We start from the raw sequence: 24,922 nt of genomic DNA, 5'->3' as shown, positions 1-24,922 counted from the left end.
AGCCGTGTCTCAGCAGGCCATGGCCCAGTCTCCGCAGGCCATCGCTGAGGGCATCGGCGCCAGTGGCCATGTGCGAGCCGGCGTCGCACTGTCACAGACAGGGTTTGCTAACCCCCTGGGCTCCATGGCTGCAAACCTGCAGACCCCTGTCGATACCAGCACGGGCCTCCAGGACTGGCAGCGCCAGATGTCGGGGGGGGCGTCGGATGGCCAGTCCGTTCGCATCCCCCACCCATGTAGAGGCCTGGGGGCCGTCGGGCACCCCGAGGGAGGAGGAGGTGGTGTGGTCCGTCCCGGCTCCCCCTGTAGGGGAGGTCCCGGTACACCGCGACACCTCGGACTCCCCCCCTTCCGTCCCAGGTGCATCGGGTGGGCAACGGGCAGGACAGGCTGGCAGCTCACCATCCCAGTCGCCCGAGCCGCAGCCTGGCCCATCTAGGCCAGGACGCCCCAGGAAACGGCCGCCAAAGGGATCCAGTGTCAGAGGGCAGGAATCACAGGAGTGCACCTCCAGTTCTGCTCTACCGTCTGGGGAACCACGTAGATGTAGTCAAAGGGCCCGTAAGGCCAAACAATTAGACACTGAGTAAGTTGGCACGGGTGCAGGGCACAGATGAGTTTTAGGGGCTAGGGCACGTGCATGAACTCCTTTGGTTATTAAAGTCAATGTTACACCTACAGAAGCTGCCTTTGTGCTCTGTCCAAAGCGTGCGGGGGTGTCATGTACGTTGAGCGCAAGTGTGTGTGTGATGGGTGGTCTTACCTCAGCCCCAGGTGAGTCTGCCCCCTTCCCCCTGGGCCGCCATCAACATCCCCCGGGCAGAGGATGGGACCGTGCGCTGCAGTGTCACAGCCGCATGCAGGGATGGTCCGGGTGGATGGTGGTACTGTGGCCATGGGTCAGACATAGTCCAACGATGTAGAGCCAGGAGCTCACCGCAGGGCGGGTTGTCATCATCCTCCATGGCCTGCGATAGACACGCGTCCACCCGCAACTGTGTGTGCCCGGCCCGTTGTGCCGCAGGTGGATCGGCAATGGGGTGGGGGGGGTGGTGTGCATGCGGGTGGGGTGGGTGGGGTTGGGGAGGGGGGTGAGGGTGCTGGGTGGGTGGATGGGTGGGGAGTGTGGGTGGTCGGCTGTTGCCATGGTGTGCGGTCTGTGGCCATGCTACCCGATTACCACGCCGATCTAGTCAGTGAAGCGGGCGTCTATCAGTCTGTCCCGTGCCCGCTGGGCCAGCCGGTAACGGTGGACAGCCACCCGCCTGTGTCTAACCCGTCTGCCCTGACCATTACCTCCATCCCCCTCATCTGGGGAGGACTGCGCCTCTTCCTGCTGCTCCTCCACTCCGCCCTCCTCTGCCTGCGGCACATCGCCCCTCTGCTGGGCTATGTTGTGCAGGACGCAGCACACCACAATGATGCGGCCGACCCTATCTGACCGATACTGGAGGGCGCCCCCAGAGAGGTCCAGGCACCTGAAACGCATCTTCAGCACGCCAAAGCACCTCTCTATCACTCCCCTTGTCGCTACATGGGCATCATTGTAGCGGTTCTCCGCCTCATTGCGTGTCCTCCGTATAGGCGTCATCAGCCACGATCGCAATGGGTCGCCCCTGTCGCCCAGCAACCAGCCCCTCAGCCGGGGATGGCGTCCCTCGTACATGCCGGGGATGGATGACCGCGACAACAAGTATGAGTCGTGTACACTGCCAGACGTAGGATCATCATGCGGTGGTCGCAGACCACCTGTACGTTCATTGAATAGGTCCCCTTCCTATTGGTGAACACGGCCCTGTTATCTGCAGGTGGCCGCACGGCGTCGTGCAACCCATCGATCGCGCCCTGGACCATGGGGAACCCGGCCACGGCAGAGAAGCACACGGCCCGGGCATCTTGGCTGGCCCGTCCACGGGGAAGCGGATGTAGCGGTGCGCCATGGCATATAGGGCATCTGTCACTGCCCGGATGCACCGGTGCACCGATGTTTACATAGATTACATAGAACATACAGTGCAGAAGGAGGCCATTCGGCCCATCGAGTCTGCACCGACCCACATTAATCCCTCACTTCCACCTTATCCCCGCAACCCAATAACCCCTCCCAACCCTTATGGACACTACGGGTAATTTAGCATGGCCAATCCACCTAACCTGCACGTCTTTGGACTGTGGGAGGAAACCGGAGCACCCGGAGGAAACCCACGCGGACACGGGGAGAACGTGCAAACTCCGCACAGACAGTGACCCAGCGGGGAATCGAACCTGGGACCCTGGCGCTGTGAAGCCACAGTGCTAATCACTTGTGCTACCGTGCTGCCCCTGGTATGCCCCACGATATGCCGGACAGGTCCCCACTCGGTGCCTGGAATGACCCCGTTGCATAAAGATTCAGGGCCACCGTAACCTTGACGGACACGGGGAGAGAGTGTCCCCCGCCAGTGCCACGCGGTGACAGGTGTGCCAGCAGGTGGCAGATGTGTACCACGGTTTCCCGCCTCATCCGGAGTCTCCTCCTGCATTCCCGGTCCGTGAGGTCCTGGTGTGACTGCCGGGGCCGGTACACACGGGGCGCCCTCGGGTGCCTCCGTTGCCGTGGGGCCGCGACGTCCTCCTCCCCCTCCTCGTCCTGTCGGTCAGGTGTCCCTCCTGCCTGGGCGGCTGCCGCCTGCCCCTCTGCGGCAGCCTGCGCCGCCTCTCTGGCACGCTCCTCCTCCTCCTCCTCCTCCTCCTCATCCAGGGCAACATAGACATGAGCGGCTGCCGCCACGGCGGCCAACATCGCTGGATGATCTGAAAACATGACGGCCTGGTGGGGGAGGGGAACGACGACATGTCATCATTGCCGATATCCCCTCCTCCCCCCAGCCAGGTGGCATGGCTATTGGAGGCTGGCACCTGGCCAGGTGGACCAACTCACTTGCCCTCGCATCCCCCCTCCCCGGCACAAATCCCCCCCCCCCAACCGCCACCCAAGCACGGACCCCCCCCCCCAACCTCCACCCCGGCACGGACCCCCCCCCCCCCCAACCTCCAACCCGGCAGGGCCCCCCCCCCCAACCTCCACCCCGGCACGGACCCCGCCCATCCCTCTCCCCGGCACGGACCCCCCCCAACCTCCACCCCTGCACGGACACCCCACCCCCCTCCCCGGCACGGACCCCCCTCCATCCCCCTCTCCGGCACGGACCACCCCCCCCAACCTCTACCCCGGCACGGACCCCCCCCCAACCTCCACCCCGGCATGGACCCCCCCCCAACCTCCACCCCGGCACGGACCCCCCCATCCCTCTCCCCGGCACGGACCCCCCCCCCAACCTCCACCCCGGCACGGACCCCCCCCCCAACCTCCACCCCGGTACGGACCCCCCCCCAACCTCCACCCCGGCACGGACCCCCCATCCCCCTCCCCGGCACGGACCCCCCCCATCCCCCTCCCCGGCACGGACCCCCCCCAACCTCCACCCCGGCACGGACCCCCCCCCAACCTCCACCCCGGCATGGACCCCCCCCCAACCTCCACCCTGGCACGGACCCCCCCCCAACCTCCACCCCGTCACAGACCCCCCCCAACCTCCACCCCGGCACGGACCCCCTCCCGGCACTCCCCTGGAGCCCAGCCTACTCTAACCACCCCCCCCCCCCCCCGCTGCACACACACACACACACAACCCGAGACACACCTCTCCTCACTCATTCAGACTGTGGCCATGCCATCGCCTGCCCAGAGCCAACCCCCCCAGGCCGTCACTCACCTCCACGCTGGTCGGCGTGAGCCTGGAGCACAGGGTCACGCCGATGAAAAGGAGGTTTAATTTACGTCGACGTGAACGGTCATCACGTCGACGGGACCTCGGCCCATCCGGAAGGGAGAATATCGGCAGGCCGAAAATCGGCTGCCTTGCGCAGACGCGTGACATTCTCCGACGGCAGTGGCGACATTAACGCCCCGCCGACTTTTCTCCCTTCGGAGACTTCGGCAACCGGCGGGGGCGGGATTCACGGCGGCCAACGGCTATTCTCCGACCCTCTGGGGGGTCAGAGAATGACGCCCAATGTTTTATCAGCAGATCTTTTTAGATTTCAGTTCAACTTCCTTTCACAAAGGATGATTGACAGCACTTCAACAAAACATTTGTCTCAGCACTTTCACTGCCCTAGTGGAATGAAGCAGAACGAAACATCTGGGGCGGGATTCTCCGTCCCGTCTCACCAGTTTTCTGGTGTGGACCGCCCCCGCCGGTGGTGGGATTCTCCCCTCCGCCAGCCGTCTAATGGGATTTCCCATTGTGGGTAGCCCCACACCGTCGGGAAATCCCTGGGCGTGGGTGCTTTGCCGGCACAATGGACACTCCTGACAGTGGAGAATCCAGCTGGTTATTCTGCATTTAAAGTGAAAACTGTCTTCATAATTATTAGCAGTTATTTTCCAGCTGTTCAGTTATGTTCAATATTTGTATAAAATATGCAGAATGTCACCTGAAATTTTTAAAAGCAACAGAAAGAGCAGCAGAAGCAGAACCGGTGGTTCATTGGTCTCTGGGTATGATTCTCGTTTTGGGTGTTTATAATGGAGGGCTTGCGAAAGGTGCCGTGTTCAAATCCTGGATGAACTCTTGCCTCCTTACTGTTTTCATTCAAGCGACGGAGGTTGCGGGGTGACCTGTTAGAGGTCTACAAGATTATGAGGGGCATGGCGAGAGTGGATGGGCAGGCACTATTGCCCAGGGTGGAGGGGCCAATCACCAGTGGCATAGGTTTGAGGTCCGTGGGACAAAGTTTAGAGGAGCTGTGCGAGGCAGGTTATTTACAGAGAGGGTGGTGGGTGCCTGAAACACGTTACCAGGGGAAGTTGTGGAAGCATTAACGGCGTTCAAAAGGCATCTTGACAAATACATGGATAGGGTGGGTGTAGAGGGTTATGGCACAAGAAGTGCCGAAGAATTTGGCAAAGGCAGATGTCATGGCCGTACAGTCTTGGAGGGCCGAAGGCCTGTTTCTGTGCTACATTGTTCTTTGTTCTTATTTCAGAGCAAGCAATTAGATTAGATTCTTCAAACTTGTATAATGATGATACTGAGAGGGTTTAAGGGATACAGCAAGATTCACCACAATGAAGCCAGTAATTATCAGCCTGTCGCCAGAGGCTGATAGCTTGAGGGGAGCCACTTCACATGAAGCATGGTTGACCAGTAGTCTCTCCCAGTCTACCCACATGCCATTGGCATGTTGGAACAATTTTGCAGGTTGTTAATCAACATGTATAACCGTGTTATGAATGCATCTTCCTTCCCCATTAAGTCCTTGCATGGGACCCAAATCCAGAGCTGCTGGATCAGAGGGAGAGACATTACACACTCCACCACAAGATTTAATTTTACCGTAGTACTGATGGAAAGTAACATTTCAAGCTATCTTTATGTTGGGGCCATGAAATGTCAGCTCAAACCGCCCACCATGAGGTGCACACATCCAAAATACAGAAATTACCTGCTTTGACTTTAAGTACTGTGCTTTCAGTACTCGTTTTCTCACTGGTGTCCTGCTTAACTTCAATGAGTATCTCAGCACCATCATCCTTGGATATATCAGGACACAGTGTAATGGAACAGGATATGAGGAAAGACCTGTAATCCATACGTTGTAATTCAGGCGCCTCAGCACTGAAGGAATCATCTTTCTCACATAAATCTGACGCATCGTTGAGGGGGATAATTACTTTCTTTGGTCCTGACAATTTAGATGCTGGAAGTTCCCAGTGAAATAATATCTTTGCTTCCTGCTTCCCTTTCCTCTTCACCCGTATAACAATGTTTACCACATCTGGGCTGAACACAGTAACATCCCAATCTAGTTTGCTTTCTTCACCTTCGTTGATTTCAAATGGTGTCTGAATAAGACTGATTTTGGGCGGTTCTACAAAACAAAAGACATCAATGTGATATAAACTTTGCGTTCCAATTTTCTGCTATGCATTCATCTTTAGACATAAATTCTGATCTCAATTTGCTGCTGTCTCACCTTCTCTAAACTGTATGTGAGCTGTGCTCAAATTGACTTTGTTCCCTTTGTGGCTTTCACAAGCCAATGAACAACTATTTTAGCCTCTTTGAGTGTGTACCTTAATGTTACTCCATTTGTGGGAGCTGTGGACCCACAGGTGCAGTGAGCAGAAAATTCATTTGTATATCAACCCTACATGATCATAGACAGTACTGTGCAGATTACCACAATGTTCTCTACTTCAACGTTTACTGAGTTGAGAACATCAGGTTGGCCAGACGGTTCTTACTGCCTTACAATGAGAGCTCCTGAGGTAATTGATACTCTGCTAACTTCATGGCAAATGGAGTGCATTCCCCATTGTGACAACTTCACTTAAACTTGTCATCAAGGCCTATCAGTTATCCATTTCGCTCATTTAGTCGCAATTTGTCCTCCAATGCAGGCGAGACTTCATTACTTCTACTAAGGGAGTAGTGGATATGAAAGTGTCGATTTACTGAAACCGACGTTAAACTAAGGATCCAGCTGACTGCTCAGGTGTTGTAAGAGATCCCGTTACACTATTACAAGGAGGATAAGGCTGATTTTAGTGAAAATACTTCTCCTTCAACTAACACAACCAGAAAGACCAGATTAAACAGGCCTATTTTGGGAAAAGAAACAGAATGGGTACATACGCACATAGGTTTTCAGAGCAGGAGTAGGCAATTCAGCCCTCCGAGCCTGCTCTGCCATTCAATCAGACCATGGCTGATCACTTCCCGGTTAAAATACACCTCTCTGCCTGTTGCCCATATCACTTTAACCCATTTATAAAATCAGAAATATGTCTATCTCCTTCTTGAAACCACTTAATGATTTAGATTCCACAGCAGTATGGGTCAGCAAGATCCACAAATTCACCACCCTCTGCAAGAAGTAGTTCCTCCTCATCTCAGTTTTAAATGTACCACCTGTCAACCGATATCTGTGACCTCTTGTTCTAGAATGAATGCTTTAGGTTGATGATCCTTCATTGGAGCAGATGGGTTGTCCCGACCTGAATCATTGGCTGGGTTTTGTACCCCCACCTACTTCCAGGATCTTCCAGTTCCGTCGAATGACAATGGACATCTGGATGGCCGGCCGCATGCCCCGCCGTTGTGGGAGCCAAAGGAAAGTCCCGGCCATTAACTCTGTTTCTCACCAGAGATGCTGTCCGACCTGCGGAGTTTTGTAGCATTTTCTTTCTTTCATTTCAGATTTCCAGCCTCTGCATTACTTTGCGTTTGTTTTGCCTTCTTTTGACCTGCTATTATCATAGAATTTACAGTGCAGAAGGAGGCCATTCGGCCCATCGAGTCTGCACCGGCTCTTGGAAAGAGCACCCTACCCAAGGTCAACGCCTCCACCCTATCCCAGTAACCCCACCCAATACTAAGAGTAATTTTGGACACTAAGGGCAATTTATCATGGCCAATCCACCTAACCTGCACATCTTTGGACTGTGGGAGGAAACCGGAGAACCCGGAGGTAACCCACGCACACACGGGGAGGATGTGCAGACTCCGCACAGACAGTGACCCAAGCCGGAATCGAACCTGGCACCCTGGAGCTGTGAAGCAATTGTGCTATCCACAATGCTACCGTGCTGCCCCTATTGGTGGGATAATGCTGTACAAAACACAAACACTTTGCCAAGTGCCTCTCCAATTCTATCGCTATCCTAGATTCTCCTCCGTGATGCTGTACCAACTGTTCAAGTGATGAAATGTTTGGAAGACCTGTTGAAATCCACACTGAGATTATTTGTATGTTTAATGTGATAGAATATATGACAGCTCACCGATAAGAATGGTAATTATGGCCGGGATTCTCCGACTCTGAGCCGGTTCAGAGAATCCGCAGGAGGAGGCGCGAATCCCGCCCCGCCGCCCCGACATCGGCTGCCCTATTTTCCGCCACTGTTTTTCAGGGAGCAGCAGGATTCCCGCCACGCCGGTCGGGGGCCGTTGACAGCAGCCCCTCGGCAATGCTCCAGGCCCCGATTGGCCAAGTGGCCGTAAGGATTTGGCCAGTCCCGCCGGTGTGAATTACTCACCTCACGCACAGCGGGTCCTGGCAGGTAAGTGTGCGGGGGCGATCTTGGCGGTGAGATGCGGGGGGATCCGACCCCAGGTGGCTTGGCCCGCGATCGGGGCCTACCGATCTGCAGGTGGGCTGGTTCCATGGGGGCCTTCTTTCCTCCGCGCCGGGCCCCTGTAAGGCTCCGCCATATTGCCCGGGGGCCGGCGCGGAGAAGGGAACCCCCACGCATGTGCGGAAATACGCCGTCCGGTTCGCGAATGCATAAGATCACGCTGGCCGTCCGGGCATGCGCGAACTTGCACCGGCCCTTCGGTGCTGGCTGGAGCAGCGGGGACTGCTCTAGCGGCAACCCAACCCCCTAGGAAGTTGAGAATTCCTCACTTTAGGGGGTCTTTGATGCCGGAGTCATGGGCGTCGGTTTTCCCGTCGGCGTGGGGGTCACAGCCCCATTTTCAGAGAATCCCGCCCTATAGGTACTTACCTCTTTCAACGTGACAAATTGTCTTCTCAACTGCCCGGCCACTGTCATCTTCACTCTCTTTCAGCTTCGATTGTTCTGAAATTATAATGAGACCAAATATATTAGCCAGCACACAAACCCATCTCAACCAATAGCATTTGGCTCCTGAATGAGATAATTTTTTATCAGCAGATCTTTTTAGATTTCAGTTTAACTTCCTTTTATGAAGGATGATTGACAGCACTTCAACACAACATTTGTCTCAGCACTTTCACTGCCCTAGTAGAATGAAGCAGAACCAAACATCTGGGGCGGGATTCTCCGTCCCGTCTCACCAGTTTTCTGGTGTGGTCCGCCCCCGCCGGTGGTGGGATTCTCCGTCCCGCCAGCCGTCTAATGGGATTTCCCATTGTGGGTAGCCCCACACCGTCGGGAAATCCCTGGGCGTGGGTGCTTTGCCGGCACAATGGACACTCCCGACAGTGGAGAATCCAGCTGGTTATTCTGCATTTAAAGTGAAAACTGTCTTCATAATTATTAGCAGTTATTTTCCAGCTGTTCAGTTATGTTCAATATTTGTATAAAATATGCAGAATGTCACCTGAAATTTTCTGAAGCAACAGAAATAGCAGCAGAAGCAGAACCGGTGGTTCATTGGTCTAGGGGTATGATTCTCGTTTTGGGTGTTTATAATGAGGGCTTGCGAAAGGTGCCATGTTCAAATCCTGGATGAACTCTCGCCTCTTTACTGTTTTCATTAGAACGACGGAGGTTGCGGGGTGAACTGTTAGAGGTCTACAAGATTATGAGGGGCATGGCGAGAGTGGATGGGCAGGCACTCTTGCCCAGGGTGGAGAGGCCAATCACCAGTGGCATAGGTTTGAAGTCCGTGGGACAAGATTTAGAGGAGCTGTGCGAGGCAGGTTTTTTACACAGAGGGTGGTGGGTGCCTGAAACACGTTATATGGGGAGGTTGTGGAAGCATTAACGGCGTTCAAAAGGCATCTTGACAAATACATGGATATGATGGGTGTAGAGGGTTTTGGCACAAGAAGTGGCGAGGAATTTGGCAAAGGCAGATGTGGGCCGTACAGTCTTGGAGGGCCGAAGGCCTGTTTCTGTGCTACATTGTTCCTTGTTCTTATTTCAGAGAAAGCAATTAGATTAGTTTCTTCAAACTTGTATAATGATGATATTGAGAGGGTTAAGGGATACAGCAAGATTCACCACAATGAAGCCAATAATTGTCAGCCTGTCACCAGAGGCTGATAGCTTGAGGGGCGCCACTTCACATGAAGCATGGTTGACCAGTAGTCTCTCCCAGTCTACCCACATGCCATTGGCATGTTGGAACAATTTTGCAGGTTGTTAATCAACATGTACAACCGCGTTATGAATGCATCTTCCTTCCCCATTAAGTCCTTGCATGGGACCCAAATCCAGAGCTGCTGGATCAGAGGGAGAGACACTACATACTACACCACAAAATTTCATTTTACCGTAGTACTGATGGAAAGTAACATTTCAAGCTATCTTTATGTTGGGGCCATGAAATGTCAGCTCAAACCGCCCACCATGAGGTGCACACATCCAAAATACAGAAATTACCTTCTTTGACTTTAAGTACTGTGCTTTCAGTACTCGTTTTCTCACTGGTGTCCTGCTTAACTTCAATGAGTATCTCAGCACCATCATCCTTGGATATATCAGGACACAGTGTAATGGAACAGGGTATGAGGAAAGACCCGGAATCCATACGTTGTAATTCAGGCGCCTCAGCACTGAAGGAATCATCTTTCTCACATAAATCTGACGCATCGTTGAGGGGGATAATTACTTTCTTTGGTCCTGACAATTTAGATGCTGGAAGTTCCCAGTGAAATAATATCTTTGCTTCCTGCTTCCCTTTCCTCTTCACCCATATAACAATGTTTACCACCTCTGGGCTGAACACAGTAACATCCCAATCTAGTTTGCTTTCTTCACCTTCGTTGATTTCAAATGGTGTCTGAATAAGACTGATTTTGGCCGGTTCTACAAAACAAAAGACATCAATGTGATATAAACTTTGCGTTCCAATTTTCTGCTATGCATTCATCTTTAGACATAAATTCTGATCTCAATTGACAGCAACATTTATTGAAGAATTAGATTCTGATTATTTGGTTCTCATTTGCTGCTTTCTCACCTTCTCTAAACTGTATGTGAGCTGTGCTCAAATTGACTTTGTTCCCTTTGTGGCTTTCACAAGCCAATGAACAACTATTTTAGCCTCTTTGAGTGTGTACCTTAATGTTACTCCATTTGTGGGAGCTGTGGACCCACAGGTGCAGTGAGCAGAAAATTCATTTGTAGATCAACCCTACATGATCATAGACATTACTGTGCAGATAACCACAATGTTCACTACTTCAACGTTTACTGAGTTGGGAACATCAGGTTGGCCAGACGGTTCTTACTGCCTTACCATGAGAGCTCCTGAGGTAATTGATACTCTGCTATCTTCATGGCAAATGGAGTGCATTCACCATTGTGACAACTTCACTTAAACTTGTCATCAAGGCCTATCAGTTATCCATTTCGCTCATTTAGTCGCAATTTGTCCTCCAATGCAGGCGAGACTTCATTACTTCTACTAAGGGAGTAGTGTATATGAAAGTGTCAATTTACTAAAACCGACGTTGAACTAAGGATCCAGCTGACTGCTCAGGTGTTGTAAGAGATCCCGTTACACTCTTACAAGGAGGATAAGGCTGATTTTAGTGAAAATACTTCTGCTTCAACTAACACAACCAGAAAGACCAGATTAAACAGGCCTATTTTGGGAAAAGAAACAGAATGGGTACATACGCACATAGGTTTTCAGAGCAGGAGTAGGCAATTCAGCCCTCCGAGCCTGCTCTGCCATTCAATCAGACCATGGCTGATCACTTCCCGGTTAAAATACACCTCTCTGCCTGTTGCCCATATCCCTTTAACCCATTTATAAAATCAGAAATATGTCTATCTCCTTCTTGAAACCACTTAATGATTTAGATTCCACAGCAGTATGGGTCAGCAAGATCCACAAATTCAACACCCTCTGCAAGAAGTAGTTCCTCCTCATCTCAGTTTTAAATGTACCACCTGTCAACCGATATCTGTGACCTCTCGTTCTAGAATGAATGCTTTAGATTGATGATCCTTCATTGGAGCAGATGGGTTGTCCCGACCTGAATCATTGGCTGGGTTTTCTACCCCCACCTACTTCCAGGATCTTCCAGTTCCGTCGAATGACAATGGACGTCTGGATGGCCGGCCGCATGCCCCGCCGTTGTGGGAGCCAAAGGAAAGTCCCGGCCATTAACTCTGTTTCTCACCAGAGATGCTGTCCGATCTGCGGAGTTTTGTAGCATTTTCTTTCTTTCATTTCAGATTTCCAGCCTCTGCATTACTTTGCGTTTGTTTTGCATTCTTTTGACCTGCTATTATCATAGAATTTACAGTGCAGAAGGAGGCCATTCGGCCCATCGAGTCTGCACCGGCTCTTGGAAAGAGCACCCTACCCAAGGTCAACGCCTCCACCCTATCCCAGTAACCCCACCCAATACTAAGAGTAATTTTGGACACTAAGGGCAATTTATCATGGCCAATCCACCTAACCTGCACATCTTTGGACTGTGGGAGGAAACCGGAGAACCCGGAGGAAACCCACGCACACACGGGGAGGATGTGCAGACTCCGCACAGACAGTGACCCAAGCCGGAATCGAACCTGGCACCCTGGAGCTGTGAAGCAATTGTGCTATCCACAATGCTACCGTGCTGCCCCTATTGGTGGGATAATGCTGTACAAAACACAAACACTTTGCCAAGTGCCTCTCCAATTCTATCGCTATCCTAGATTCTCCTCCGTGATGCTGTACCAACTGTTCAAGTGATGAAATGTTTGGAAGACCCCTCTCCTGTTGAAATCCACACTGAGATTATTTGTATGTTTAATGTGATAGAATATATGACAGCTCACCGATAAGAATGGTAATTATGGCCGGGATTCTCCGACCCTGAGCCGGGTGAGAGAATCCGCAGGAGGAGGCGCGAATCCCGCCCCGCCGCTCCGACATCGGCTGCCCTATTTTCCGCCACTGTTTTTCAGGGAGCAGCAGGATTCCCGCCACGCCGGTCGGGGGCCGTTGACAGCAGCCCCTCGGCAATGCTCCAGGCCCCGATTGGCCAAGTGGCCGTAAGGATTTGGCCAGTCCCGCCGGTGTGAATTACTCACCTCACGCACAGCGGGTCCTGGCAGGTAAGTGTGCGGGGGCGATCTTGGCGGTGAGATGCGGGGGGATCCGACCCCAGGTGGCTTGGCCCGCGATCGGGGCCTACCGATCTGCAGGTGGGCTGGTTCCATGGGGGCCTTCTTTCCTCCGCGCCGGGCCCCTGTAAGGCCCCGCCATATTGCCCGGGGGCCGGCGCGGAGAAGGGAACCCCCACGCATGTGCGGAAATACGCCGGCCGGTTCGCGAATGCATAAGATCACGCTGGCCGTCCGGGCATGCGCGATCTTGCACCGGCCCTTCGGTGCTGGCTGGAGCAGCGGGGACTGCTCTAGCGGCAACCCAACCCCCTAGGAAGTTGAGAATTCCTCACTTTAGGGGGTCTTTGATGCCGGAGTCATGGGCGTCGGTTTTCCCGTCGGCGTGGGGGTCACAGCCCCATTTTCAGAGAATCCCGCCCTATAGGTACTTACCTCTTTCAACGTGACAAATTGTCTTCTCAACTGCCCGGCCACTGTCATCTTCACTCTCTTTCAGCTTCGATTGTTCTGAAATTATAATGAGACCAAATATATTAGCCAGCACACAAACCCATCTCAATCAATAGCATTTGGCTCTGAATGAGATAATTTTTTATCAGCAGATCTTTTTAGATTTCAGTTTAACTTCCTTTTATGAAGGATGATTGACAGCACTTCAACACAACATTTGTCTCAGCACTTTCACTGCCCTAGTAGAATGAAGGAGAACCAAACATCTGGGGCGGGATTCTCCGTCCCGTCTCACCAGTTTTCTGGTGTGGTCCGCCCCCGCCGGTGGTGGGATTCTCCGTCCCGCCAGCCGTCTAATGGGATTTCCCATTGTGGGTAGCCCCACACCGTCGGGAAATCCCTGGGCGTGGGTGCTTTGCCGGCACAATGGACACTCCCGACAGTGGAGAATCCAGCTGGTTAAAGTGAAAACTGTCTTCATAATTATTAGCAGTTATTTTCCAGCTGTTCAGTTATGTTCAATATTTGTATAAAATATGCAGAATGTCACCTGAAATTTTCTAAAGCAACAGAAAGAGCAGCAGAAGCAGAACCGGTGGTTCGTTGGTCTCGGGGTATGATTCTCGTTTTGGGTGTTTATAATGGAGGGCTTGCGAAAGGTGCCGTGTTCAAATCCTGGATGAACTCTCGCCTCTTTACTGTTTTCATTAGAACGACGGAGGTTGCGGGGTGAACTGTTAGAGGTCTACAAGATTATGAGGGGCATGGCGAGAGTGGATGGGCAGGCACTCTTGCCCAGGGTGGAGGGGCCAATCACCAGTGGCATAGGTTTGAAGTCCGTGGGACAAGATTTAGAGGAGCTGTGCGAGGCAGGTTTTTTACACAGAGGGTGGTGGGTGCCTGAAACACGTTATATGGGGAGGTTGTGGAAGCATTAACGGCGTTCAAAAGGCATCTTGACAAATACATGGATATGATGGGTGTAGAGGGTTTTGGCACAAGAAGTGGCGAGGAATTTGGCAAAGGCAGATGTGGGCCGTACAGTCTTGGAGGGCCGAAGGCCTGTTTCTGTGCTACATTGTTCCTTGTTCTTATTTCAGAGAAAGCAATTAGATTAGTTTCTTCAAACTTGTATAATGATGATACTGAGAGGGTTTAAGGGATACAGCAAGATTCACCACAATGAAGCCAATAATTGTCAGCCTGTCACCAGAGGCTGATAGCTTGAGGGGCGCCACTTCACATGAAGCATGGTTGACCAGTAGTCTCTCCCAGTCTACCCACATGCCATTGGCATGTTGGAACAATTTTGCAGGTTGTTAATCAACATTTACAACCGCGTTATGAATGCATCTTCCTTCCCCATTAAGTCCTTGCATGGGACCCAAATCCAGAGCTGCTGGATCAGAGGGAGAGACACTACATACTACACCACAAAATTTCATTTTACCGTAGTACTGATGGAAAGTAACATTTCAAGCTATCTTTATGTTGGTGCCATGAAATGTCAGCTCAAACCTCCCACCATGAGGTGCACACATCCAAAATACAGAAATTACCTGCTTTGACTTTAAGTACTGTGCTTTCAGTACTCGTTTTCTCACTGGTGTCCTGCTTAACTTCAATGAGTATCTCAGCACCATCATCCTTGGATATATCAGGACACAGTGTAATGGAACAGGGTATGAGGAAAGACCCGGAATCCATACGTTGTAATTCAGGCACCTCAGCACTGAAGGAATCATCTTTCTCACATAAATCTGACGCATCGTTGAGGGGGATAATTACTTTCTTTGGTCCTGACAATTTAGATGCTGGAAGTTCCCAGTGAAATAATATCTTTGCTTCCTGCTTCCCTTTCCTCTTCACCCATATAACAATGTTTACCACCTCTGGGCTGAACACAGTAACATCCCAATCTAGTTTGCTTTCTTCACCTTCGTTGATTTCAAATGGTGTCTGAATAAGACTGATTTTGGCCGGTTCTACAAAACAAAAGACATCAATGTGATATAAACTTTGCGTTCCAATTTTCTGCTATGCATTCATCTTTAGACATAAATTCTGATCTCAATTGACAGCAACATTTATTGAAGAATTAGATTCTGATTATTTGGTTCTCATTTGCTGCTTTCTCACCTTCTCTAAACTGTATGTGAGCTGTGCTCAAATTGACTTTGTTCCCTTTGTGGCTTTCATAAGCCAATGAACAACTATTTTAGCCTCTTTGAGTGTGTACCTTAATGTTACTCCATTTGTGGGAGCTGTGGACCCACAGGTGCAGTGAGCAGAAAATTCATTTGTAGATCAACCCTACATGATCATAGACATTACTGTGCAGATAACCACAATGTTCTCTACTTCAACGTTTACTGAGTTGAGAACATCAGGTTGTCCAGACGGTTCTTACTGCCTTACAATGAGAGCTCCTGAGGTCATTGATACTCTGCTAACTTCATGGCAAATGGAGTGCATTCCCCATTGTGACAACTTCACTTAAACTTGTCATCAAGGCCTATCAGTTATCCATTTCGCTCATTTAGTCGCAATTTGTCCTCCAATGCAGGCGAGACTTCATTACTTCTACTAAGGGAGTAGTATATATGAAAGTGTCAATTTACTAAAACCGACGTTGAACTAAGGATCCAGCTGACTGCTCAGGTGTTGTAAGAGATCCCGTTACACTATTACAAGGAGGAAAAGGCTGATTTTAGTGAAAATACTTCTCCTTCAACTAACACAACCAGAAAGACCAGATTAACCAGGCCTATTTTGTGAAAAGAAACAGAATGGGTACATACGCACATAGGTTTTCGGAGCAGAAGTAGGCAATTCAGCCCTCCGAGCCTGCACTGCCATTCAATCAGACCATGGCTGATCACTTCCCGGTTAAAATACACCTCTCTGCCTGTTGCCCATATCACTTTAACCCATTTATAAAATCAGAAATATGTCTATCTCCTTCTTGAAACCACTTAATGATTTAGATTCCACAGCAGTATGGGTCAGCAAGATCCACAAATTCACCACCCTCTGCAAGAAGTAGTTCCTCCTCATCTCAGTTTTAAATCTACCACCTGTCAACCGATATCTGTGACCTCTCGTTCTAGAATGAATGCTTTAGGTTGATGATCCTTCATTGGAGCAGATGGGTTGTCCCGACCTGAATCATTGGCTGGGTTTTCTACCCCCACCTACTTCCAGGATCTTCCAGTTCCGTCGAATGACAATGGACGTCTGGATGGCCGGCCGCATGCCCCGCCGTTGTGGGAGCCAAAGGAAAGTCCCGGCCATTAACTCTGTTTCTCACCAGAGATGATGTCCGACCTGCGGAGTTTTGTAGCATTTTCTTTCTTTCATTTCAGATTTCCAGCCTCTGCATTACTTTGCGTTTGTTTTGCATTCTTTTGACCTGCCATTATCATAGAATTTACAGTGCAGAAGGAGGCCATTCGGCCCATCGAGTCTGCACCGGCTCTTGGAAAGAGCACCCTACCCAAGGTCAACGCCTCCACCCTATCCCAGTAACCCCACCCAATACTAAGAGTAATTTTGGACACTAAGGGCAATTTAGCAAGGCCAATCCACCTAACCTGCACATCTTTGGACTGTGGGAGGAAACCGGAGAACCCGGAGGAAACCCACGCACACACGGGGAGAATGTGCAGACTCCGCACAGACAGTGACCCAAGCCGGAATCGAACCTGGCACCCTGGAGCTGTGAAGCAATTGTGCTATCCACAATGCTACCGTGCTGCCCCTATTGGTGGGATAATGCTGTACAAAACACAAACACTTTGCCAAGTGCCTCTCCAATTCTATCGCTATCCTAGATTCTCCTCCGTGATGCTGCACCAACTGTTCAAGTAATGAAATGTTTGGAAGACCTGTTGAAATCCACACTGAAATTATTTGTATGTTTAATGTGATAGAATATATGACAGCTCACCGATAAGAATGGTAATTATGCCCGGGATTCCGCGGAATCCCACCCCGCCGCCCCAACGTCGGCTGCTCTATTTTCCGCCGCCGTTTTTGTAATGTAACTGGTCTGATTCGTCAGTTTGCAGACGACTCAAAGGTTGGTGGAATTGCGGATAGCGATGAGGACTGTCAGAGGATACAGCAGGATTTAGATTGTTTGGAGACTTGGGCGGAGAGATGGCAGATGGAGTTTAATCCGGACAAATGTCAGGTAATGCATTTTGGAAGGTCTAATGCAGGTAGGGAATATACAGTGAATGGTAGAACCCTCAAGAGTATTGAAAGTCAGAGAGATCTAGGTGTACAGGTCCACATGTCACTGAAAGGGGCAACACAGGTGGAGAAGGTAGTCAAGAAGGCATATGGCATGCTTGCCTTCATTGGCCGGGGCATTGAGTATAAGAATTGGCAAGTCATGTTGCAGCTGTATAGAACCTCAGTTAGGCCGCACTTGGAGTATAGTGTTCAATTCTGGTCGCCACACTACCAGAAGGATGTGGAGGCTTTAGAGACGGTGCAGAAGAGATTTTCCAGAATGTTGCCTGGTAGGGCATTAGCTATGAGGAGCGGTTGAGTAAACTCGGTTTGTTTTCACTGGAACGACGGAGGTTGAGGGGCGACCTGATAGGGTCTACAAAATTATGAGGGGCATAGACAGAGTGGATAGTCAGAGGCTTTTCCCCAGGGTAGAGGGGTCAATTACTAGGGGGCATAGGTTTATGGTGTGAGGGGCAAGGTTTAGAGTAGATGTACGAGGCAAGTTTTTTACACAGAGGGTAGTGGGTGCCTGGAACTCACTACCGGAGGAGGTGGTAGAAGCAGGGACGATAGTGACATTTAAGGGGCATCTTGACAAATACATGAATAGGATGGGAATAGAGGGATACGGACCCAGGAAGTGTAGAAGATTGTAGTTTAGTTGGGCAGCATGGTCGGCAGTGGCTTGGAGGGCCCGAAGGGCCTGTTCCTGTGCTGTACTTTTCTTTGTTCTTTGTTCTTTGTGTCTGGGTGGGTTTCCTCTGGGTGCTCCGGTTTCCTCTCACAGTCCAAAGAAATGCAGGTTAGGTGGATTGGTCATGATAAATTGCCCTTAGTGACCAAAAAGGTTATTGGGTTACGGGGATAGGGAGGAAGTGAGGGCTTAAGTGGGTCGGTGCAGAGTCGATGGGCTGAATGGCCTCCTTCTGCACTGTATGTTCTATGTGACGAGACACATTGATGAAGGTTGGGAAGTGGATGTGGTGTGTATGGATTTCAGTGAGGCATTTGATAAGGTTCCCCATGGTCGGCTCATTCAGCAAGTCAGGGGGCAAGGGATACAGCAACATTTGGCTGTCTGGATACAGAATTGGCTGGCCGAAAGAAGACAGCGAGTGCTAGTGGATGGAAAGTATTAGCTAACGTTTTGAGTCCAGATGACCCTTGACAAAACAAAACATTAGCTCTTTTCTCTCCCAACAGATGCTGCCAGACCTGCTGAGATTTTTCAGCATTTTCTCTTTGGTTTCAAATTCCAGCATCCGCAGGAATTTGCTTTTATTTATTCAGGGAATACACATCTTGCTAACATGTCTTCTCTTTTCTCCCATTGCAGAAAATGAATTGGGGAGTACAGCCAGGAATGCTTGCTATCTATCTGGACGTAGCTGCCATTGTGGATGCACGGAAGCTGGAGGCACAGGGTCTGCTCGGGGAGGTCCCTGCAAGGAAATGTTGTGGCAACTATACAAGGCATTGGTGAGACTGCACCTGGAGTATTGTGCACAGTTTTGGTCCCCTTATTTGAGGAAAGATGTTGTGGCTTGGAGGCAGTTCAGAGGAGGTTCACCGATTTAGACCAGAGATGGGTTGTCATATGAAGAGAGCTTGAGCAGTTTAGGCCTATATTCTTAGTTTAGAAGAATGAGGTGAGATCAAATTGAGCTATATAAGATATTAAATGGACTGGATAACGTAGATGTGGAGCAGATGCTTCCTCTTCTGGGGCATTCTCGAATGAGAGGTCCTTGTTTCAGGATAAGAGGTAGCAAATTTAAAACGGAGATCAGGAGAAACTATGGGGCCGGATTTTCCGACCCCGCACCAGGTTGGAGAATGGCTGAGGGGGGGCACGAATCGGCCGACGTGCTCTGACGCCGATTCTCCGGCGACCGGAGAATTGGCGTCAATGGTGTCGCTAAGCGCATGTCGGGGGCCGCACAACGTGGACCCCCCCCTCGGCGCTTCTCCGCGCTCGACGGGACGAATTTGGCCGAGTCACGCCGCGCCGTTCGTGTGTGGGACCTCGGCGTTCACCAAGGGCCGTCCTGGTGGCGGAGGGGGCGGGGACGGGGGATCCGACTCCGGGGGGCGGGGGGCCTCCACAGTGGCCAGGCCCGCGATCGGGTCCTACCAATCGGCGCGCGGGCTTATCCCGGGGGTGGCGGACCTATGTTCCTCCGCACCGGGCCCCTGTAGCGCTCTGCCATGTTGCCCAGGGGCCGGTGCGGAGAAGGTAATCCACACGCATGCGCGAACCCGCGCCGGCCATGCGCACATGCATGGACCAACGCTGGAGGTGCTCGCACCCGTATTGGCAGCTGGAGCTGCGTGAAGCGCTCCAGTGCCATGCTGGCCCCCTGTGCGGCGCAGGATCGCTGCTCCTCGGGGCCAGGTGACGCCGTCGTAAAACACTCCACCAAGGAGGCAAAGGCCAGGACTCCGGCCTCTTTCGACTCCTGCACTCCCGGATCGTCCGATACCCCAAATATTGCTATCCCCCAGCTCGGATTCACCTGAGTGTCCAAAACCTTGGACATAGCCTTTGCAAAGCCCTTCCAAAATTCCATAAGTGCCGGGCATGTCCAGAACATATGGGCATGGTTTGCTGGGCTCCCTGAACTCCTCACGCACCTGTCCTCTACCCCAAAAAACCTACTCATTCTCGCCCTTGTCATATACGCCCGGTGCATCACTTTAAACTGAATCAGGCTAAGCCTGGCGCAAGATGAGGAGGAATTGACCCTGCCCAGGGTGCCAGTCCACAGGCCCTCATGCAGCTCCTCTCCCTGCTCCTACTCCCACTTGCCCTTCAGCTCTTCCACCGAGGCCTCCTCCGCCTCCTGCAGCTCCTGGTATATGTCCGATACTTTGCCATCCCCCACCTACACCCCCGAGACAACCCTGTCCTGTATCCTCCGGGCAGGCAGCAGCGGAAATTCGCCCACCTGTTTTTCCACAAATGCCCGCACCTGCATGTACCTAAAGGTATTCCCGGGGGTAGCCCAAATTTCCCCTCCAGCGTCCTCAGACTGGCAAAAGTCCCATCAATGAACAAGTCCCCATCCTTCTGATTCCCGTCCTGTGCCAGCCCAGGAACCCACCGTCTATCCTACCTGGAACAAACCTGTGGTTGTTCCGTATCGTGGTCCAAACTGAGGCCCCTACCTCCCCACTATACCGTCTCCACTGCCCCCAAATTCTCAGTGTCGCCGCCACCACCGGGCTCGTGGTATACCGCGTCGGCGGAAGCGGTAACGGTGCCATCACCAGTGCCCCCAAACTAGTATCTATACAGGACGCCGCCTCCAACCATTTCCATGCCGCCCCCTCCCCCTCCATTCCCCATTTCCGAATCATCGACACATTCGCTGCCCAGTAATAGCTGCACAGGTTCGGCAGCGCCAATCCACCCCACCCCCGACTGGGCTCCAAAAACAGTCTCTTAACCCGCGGCGTCTTATTTGCCCACACAAATCCCGTGATACTCTTATTTACCCGCTTGAAAAAGGACTTGCGGATGAGAATGGGCAGGCACTGGAACACGAACAAGAACCTAGGGAAGACCGTCGTCTTTACGGACTGCACCCTGCCCGCCAGGGAGAGTGGCAGCATGTCCCATCTCCGAAAGTCCTCCTCCATCTGACCCACCAGCCGTGCTAAGTTGAGCTTGTGCAAGACCCCCCAGCACTTGGCCACCTGGATGCCCAAGTACCGAAAGCTCCTCTCCACCATCTTGAGCGGTAGCTCCCCCATCCTCATGAGGGCATCATGATCACATTCAGGAGCCTCCGCACATTCATATTCAGCTACATATGAGACACCTCAGACTCCCCCCCCTTCCGTCCCAGGTGCATCGGGTGGGCAACGGGCAGGACAGGCTGGCAGCTCGCCATCCCAGTCGCCCGGGCCGCAGCCTGGCCCATCTAGGCCAGGACGCCCCAGGAAACGGCCGCCAAAGGGATCCAGTGTCAGAGGGCAGGAATCACAGGAGTCCACCTCCAGTTCTGCTGTACCGTCTGGGGAACCACGTAGACGTAGTCAAAGGGCCCGTAAGGCCAAACAATTAGACACTGAGTAAGTTGGCACGGTTGCAGGGCACAGATGAGTTTTAGGGGCTAGGGCACGTGCATGAACTCCTTTGGTTATTAAAGTCAATGTTACACCTACAGAAGCTGCCTTTGTGCTCTGTCCAAAGTGTGCGGGGGTGTCATGTACGTTGAGCGCAAGTGTGTGTGTGAGGGGTGGTCTTACCTCAGCCCCAGGTGAGTCTGCCCCCTTCCCCCTGGGCCGCCATCAACATCCCCCGGGCAGAGGATGGGACCGTGCGCTGCAGTGTCACAGCCGCATGCAGGGATGGTCCGGGTGGATGGTGGTACTGTGGCCATGGGTCAGACATAGTCCAATGATGTAGAGCCAGGAGCTCACCGCAGGGCGGGTTGTCATCATCCTCCATGGCCTGCGATAGACACGCGTCCACCCGCAACTGTGTGAGCCCGGCCCGTTGTGCCGCAGGTGGATCGGCAATGGGAGGGGGTGGTGTGCATGCGGGTGGGGTTGGGGAGGGGGGTGAGGGTGCTGGGTGGGTGGATGGGTAGGGGGTGTGGGTGGTCGGCTGTTGCCATGGTGTGCGGTCTGTGGCCATACTACCCGATTCCCACGCCCATCTAGTCAGTGAAGCGGGCGTCTATCAGTCTGTCCCGTGCCCACTGGGCCAGCCGGTAACGGTGGACAGCCACCCGCCTGTGTCTACCCCGTCTGCCCTGACCATTACCCCCATCCCCCTCATCTGGGGAGGACTGCGCCTCATCCTGCTGCTCCTCCACTCCGCCCTCCTCTGCCTGCAGCACATCGCCCCTCTGTTGGGCTATGTTGTGTAGGACGCAGCACACCACAATGATGCAGCCGACCCTATCTGACCGATACTGGAGGGCGCCCCCAGAGAGGTCCAGGCACCTGAAACGCATCTTCAGCACGCCGAAGCACCTCTCGATCACTCCCCTTGTCGCTACATGGGCATCATTGTAGCGGTTCTCCGCCTCATTGCGTGGCCTCCGTATAGGCGTCATCAGCCACGATCGCAATGGGTAGCCCCTGTCGCCCAGCAACCAGCCCCTCAGCCGGGGATGGCGTCCCTCGTACATGCCGGGGATGGATGACCGCGACAACATGAATGAGTCGTGTACACTGCCTGGGTGACGGGCGCAGACGGCAGGATCATCATGCGGTGGTCGCAGACCACCTGTACGTTCATCGAATAGGTCCCCTTCCTATTAGTGAACATGGCCCTGTTATCTGCAGGTGGCCGCACGGCGACGTGCATCCCATCGATCGCGCCCTGGACCATGGGGAACCCGGCCAAGGCAGAGAAGCCCACGGCCCGGGCATCTTGGCTGGCCCGGTCCACGGGGAAGCGGATGTAGCGGTACGCCATGGCATATAGGGCATCTGTCACTGCCCGGATGCACCGGTGCACCGATGTCTGTGATATGCCGACAGGTCTCCACTCGGTGCCTGGAATGACCCCGTTGCATAAAAGTTCAGGGCCACCGTAACCTTGACGGACACGGGGAGATGGTGTCCCCCGCCAGTGCCACGCGGTGACAGGTGTGCCAGCAGGTGGCAGATGTGTGCCACGGTTTCCCGGCTCATCCAGAGTCTCCTCCTGCATTCCCGGTCCGTGAAGTCCTGGTATGACTGCCGGGGCCGGTACACACGGGGCGCCCTCGGGTGCCTCCGTTGCCGTGGGGCCACGACGTCCTCCTCCCCCTCCTCGTCCTGTCGGTCGGGTGTCCCTCCTGCCTGGGCGTCTGCCGCCTGCCCCTCTGCGGCAGCCTGCGCCGCCTCTCTGGCACGCTCCTCCTCCTCCTCCTCCTCCTCATCCAGGGCAACATAGACATGAGCGGCTGCCGCCACGGCGGCCAACATCGCTGGATGATCTGAAAACATGACGGCCTGGTGGGGGGAGGGGAACGACGACATGTCATCATTGCCCATATCCTCTCGTCCCCCCAGCCAGGTGGCATGGACCACATGGGTCCGACTGTTGGAGGCTGGCACCTGGCCAGGTGGACCAACTCACTGGCCCTCCCATCCCCCTCCCCAGCACGGACCCCCACCCAACCTCCACCCCGGCACGGACCCCCCCCCCCAACCTCCACCACGGCACGGACCCCCCCAACCTCCACCCCGGCACGGACCCCCCCATCCCCCTCCCCGGCACGGACCCCCCCCCAACCTCCACCCCGGCACGGACCCCCCCCAACCTCCACCCCGGCACCGACCCCCCCAACCTCCACCCCGGCACGGATCCCCCCCCCCCAACCTCCACCTCGGCACGGACCCCCCCAACCTCCACCCCGGCACGGACCCCCCCATCCCCCTCCCCAGCAGGGACCCCCCCCATCCCCCTCCCCACCAGGGACCCCCCCCCATCCCCCTCCCCGGCACGGACCCCCCCCCAACCTCCACCCCGGCACGGACCCCTCCAACCTCCACCCCGGCACGGACACCCCCATCCACCTCCCCGGCACGTACCCCCCCCAACCTCCACCCCGGCACGGACCCCCCCATCCCCCTCCCCGGCACGGACCCCCCCCCCAACCTCCACCCCGGCACCGACCCCCCCATCCCCCTCCCCGGCACGGACCCCCCCCACCTCCACCCCAGCACGGACCCCCCCATCGCCCTCCCCAGCAGGGACCCCCCCCATCCCCCTCCCCAGCAGGGACCCCCCATCCCCCTCCCCAGCAGGGACCCCCCCCATCCCCCTCCCCAGCAGGGACCCCCCCCATCCCCCTCCCCGGCACGGACCCCCCCCCAACCTCCACCCCGGCACGGACCCCTCCAACCTCCACCCCGGCACGGACCCCCCCATCCCCCTCCCCGGCACGTACCCCCCCCCAACCTCCACCCCGGCACGGACCCCCCCATCCCCCTCCCCGGCACGGACCCCCCCCCCCCAACCTCCACCCCGGCACGGACCCCCCCATCCCCCTCCCCGGCACGGACCTCCCCCAACCTCCACCCCAGCTCGGACCCCCCCATCCCCCTCCCCGGCACGGACCCCCCCCCCCAACCTCCACCCCGGCACGGACCCCCTCCCGGCACTCCCCCGGAGCCCAGCCTATTCTAACCACCCCCCCCACCGCCCCCCCCGCCGCACACACACACAACCCGGGACACACCTCTCCTCACGCATTCAGACTGCGGCCACGCCATCGCCTGCCCAGAGCCAACCCCCCAGGCCGTCACTCACCTCCACGCTGGTCGGCGTGAGCCTGGAGCACCGGGTCACTCCGATGAAAAGGAGGTTTAATTTACGTCAACGTGAACGGTCATCACGTCGACGGGACTTCGGCCCATCCGGAAGGGAGAATATCGGCAGGCCGAAAATCGGCT

The 24,922-nt window shown here is 53.9% G+C and overlaps 1 protein-coding gene and 1 pseudogene across 2 annotated transcripts in view; both read right to left on the bottom strand.

Annotated features, from left to right (window-relative positions):
* The window catches only part of LOC140430276 (colorectal mutant cancer protein pseudogene), a 183,653-nt pseudogene that overhangs the window by 85,668 nt on the left and 73,063 nt on the right, over positions 1–24,922 (bottom strand).
* The window catches only part of LOC140384404 (uncharacterized), a 109,775-nt gene that overhangs the window by 32,305 nt on the left and 52,548 nt on the right, over positions 1–24,922 (bottom strand). Inside the window, exons 6-10 of one of the 2 annotated variants that reach the window (XM_072466079.1) lie at positions 14,839–15,264; positions 13,262–13,336; positions 10,142–10,567; positions 8,555–8,629; positions 5,491–5,916 (exon numbers count right to left, since the gene is read on the bottom strand). In XM_072466079.1, coding sequence (XP_072322180.1) covers positions 5,491–5,916; positions 8,555–8,629; positions 10,142–10,567; positions 13,262–13,336; positions 14,839–15,264 — 1,428 coding nt within the window. The remainder of the gene's footprint in view (positions 1–5,490; positions 5,917–8,554; positions 8,630–10,141; positions 10,568–13,261; positions 13,337–14,838; positions 15,265–24,922) is intronic. The other variant, XM_072466080.1, reaches the window with a different exon arrangement.

This window comes from Scyliorhinus torazame, chromosome 10 (assembly GCF_047496885.1).
Source record: "Scyliorhinus torazame isolate Kashiwa2021f chromosome 10, sScyTor2.1, whole genome shotgun sequence".
NCBI lineage: Eukaryota > Metazoa > Chordata > Chondrichthyes > Carcharhiniformes > Scyliorhinidae > Scyliorhinus > Scyliorhinus torazame.
This window is presented reverse-complemented; position numbering and strand designations above follow the sequence as displayed.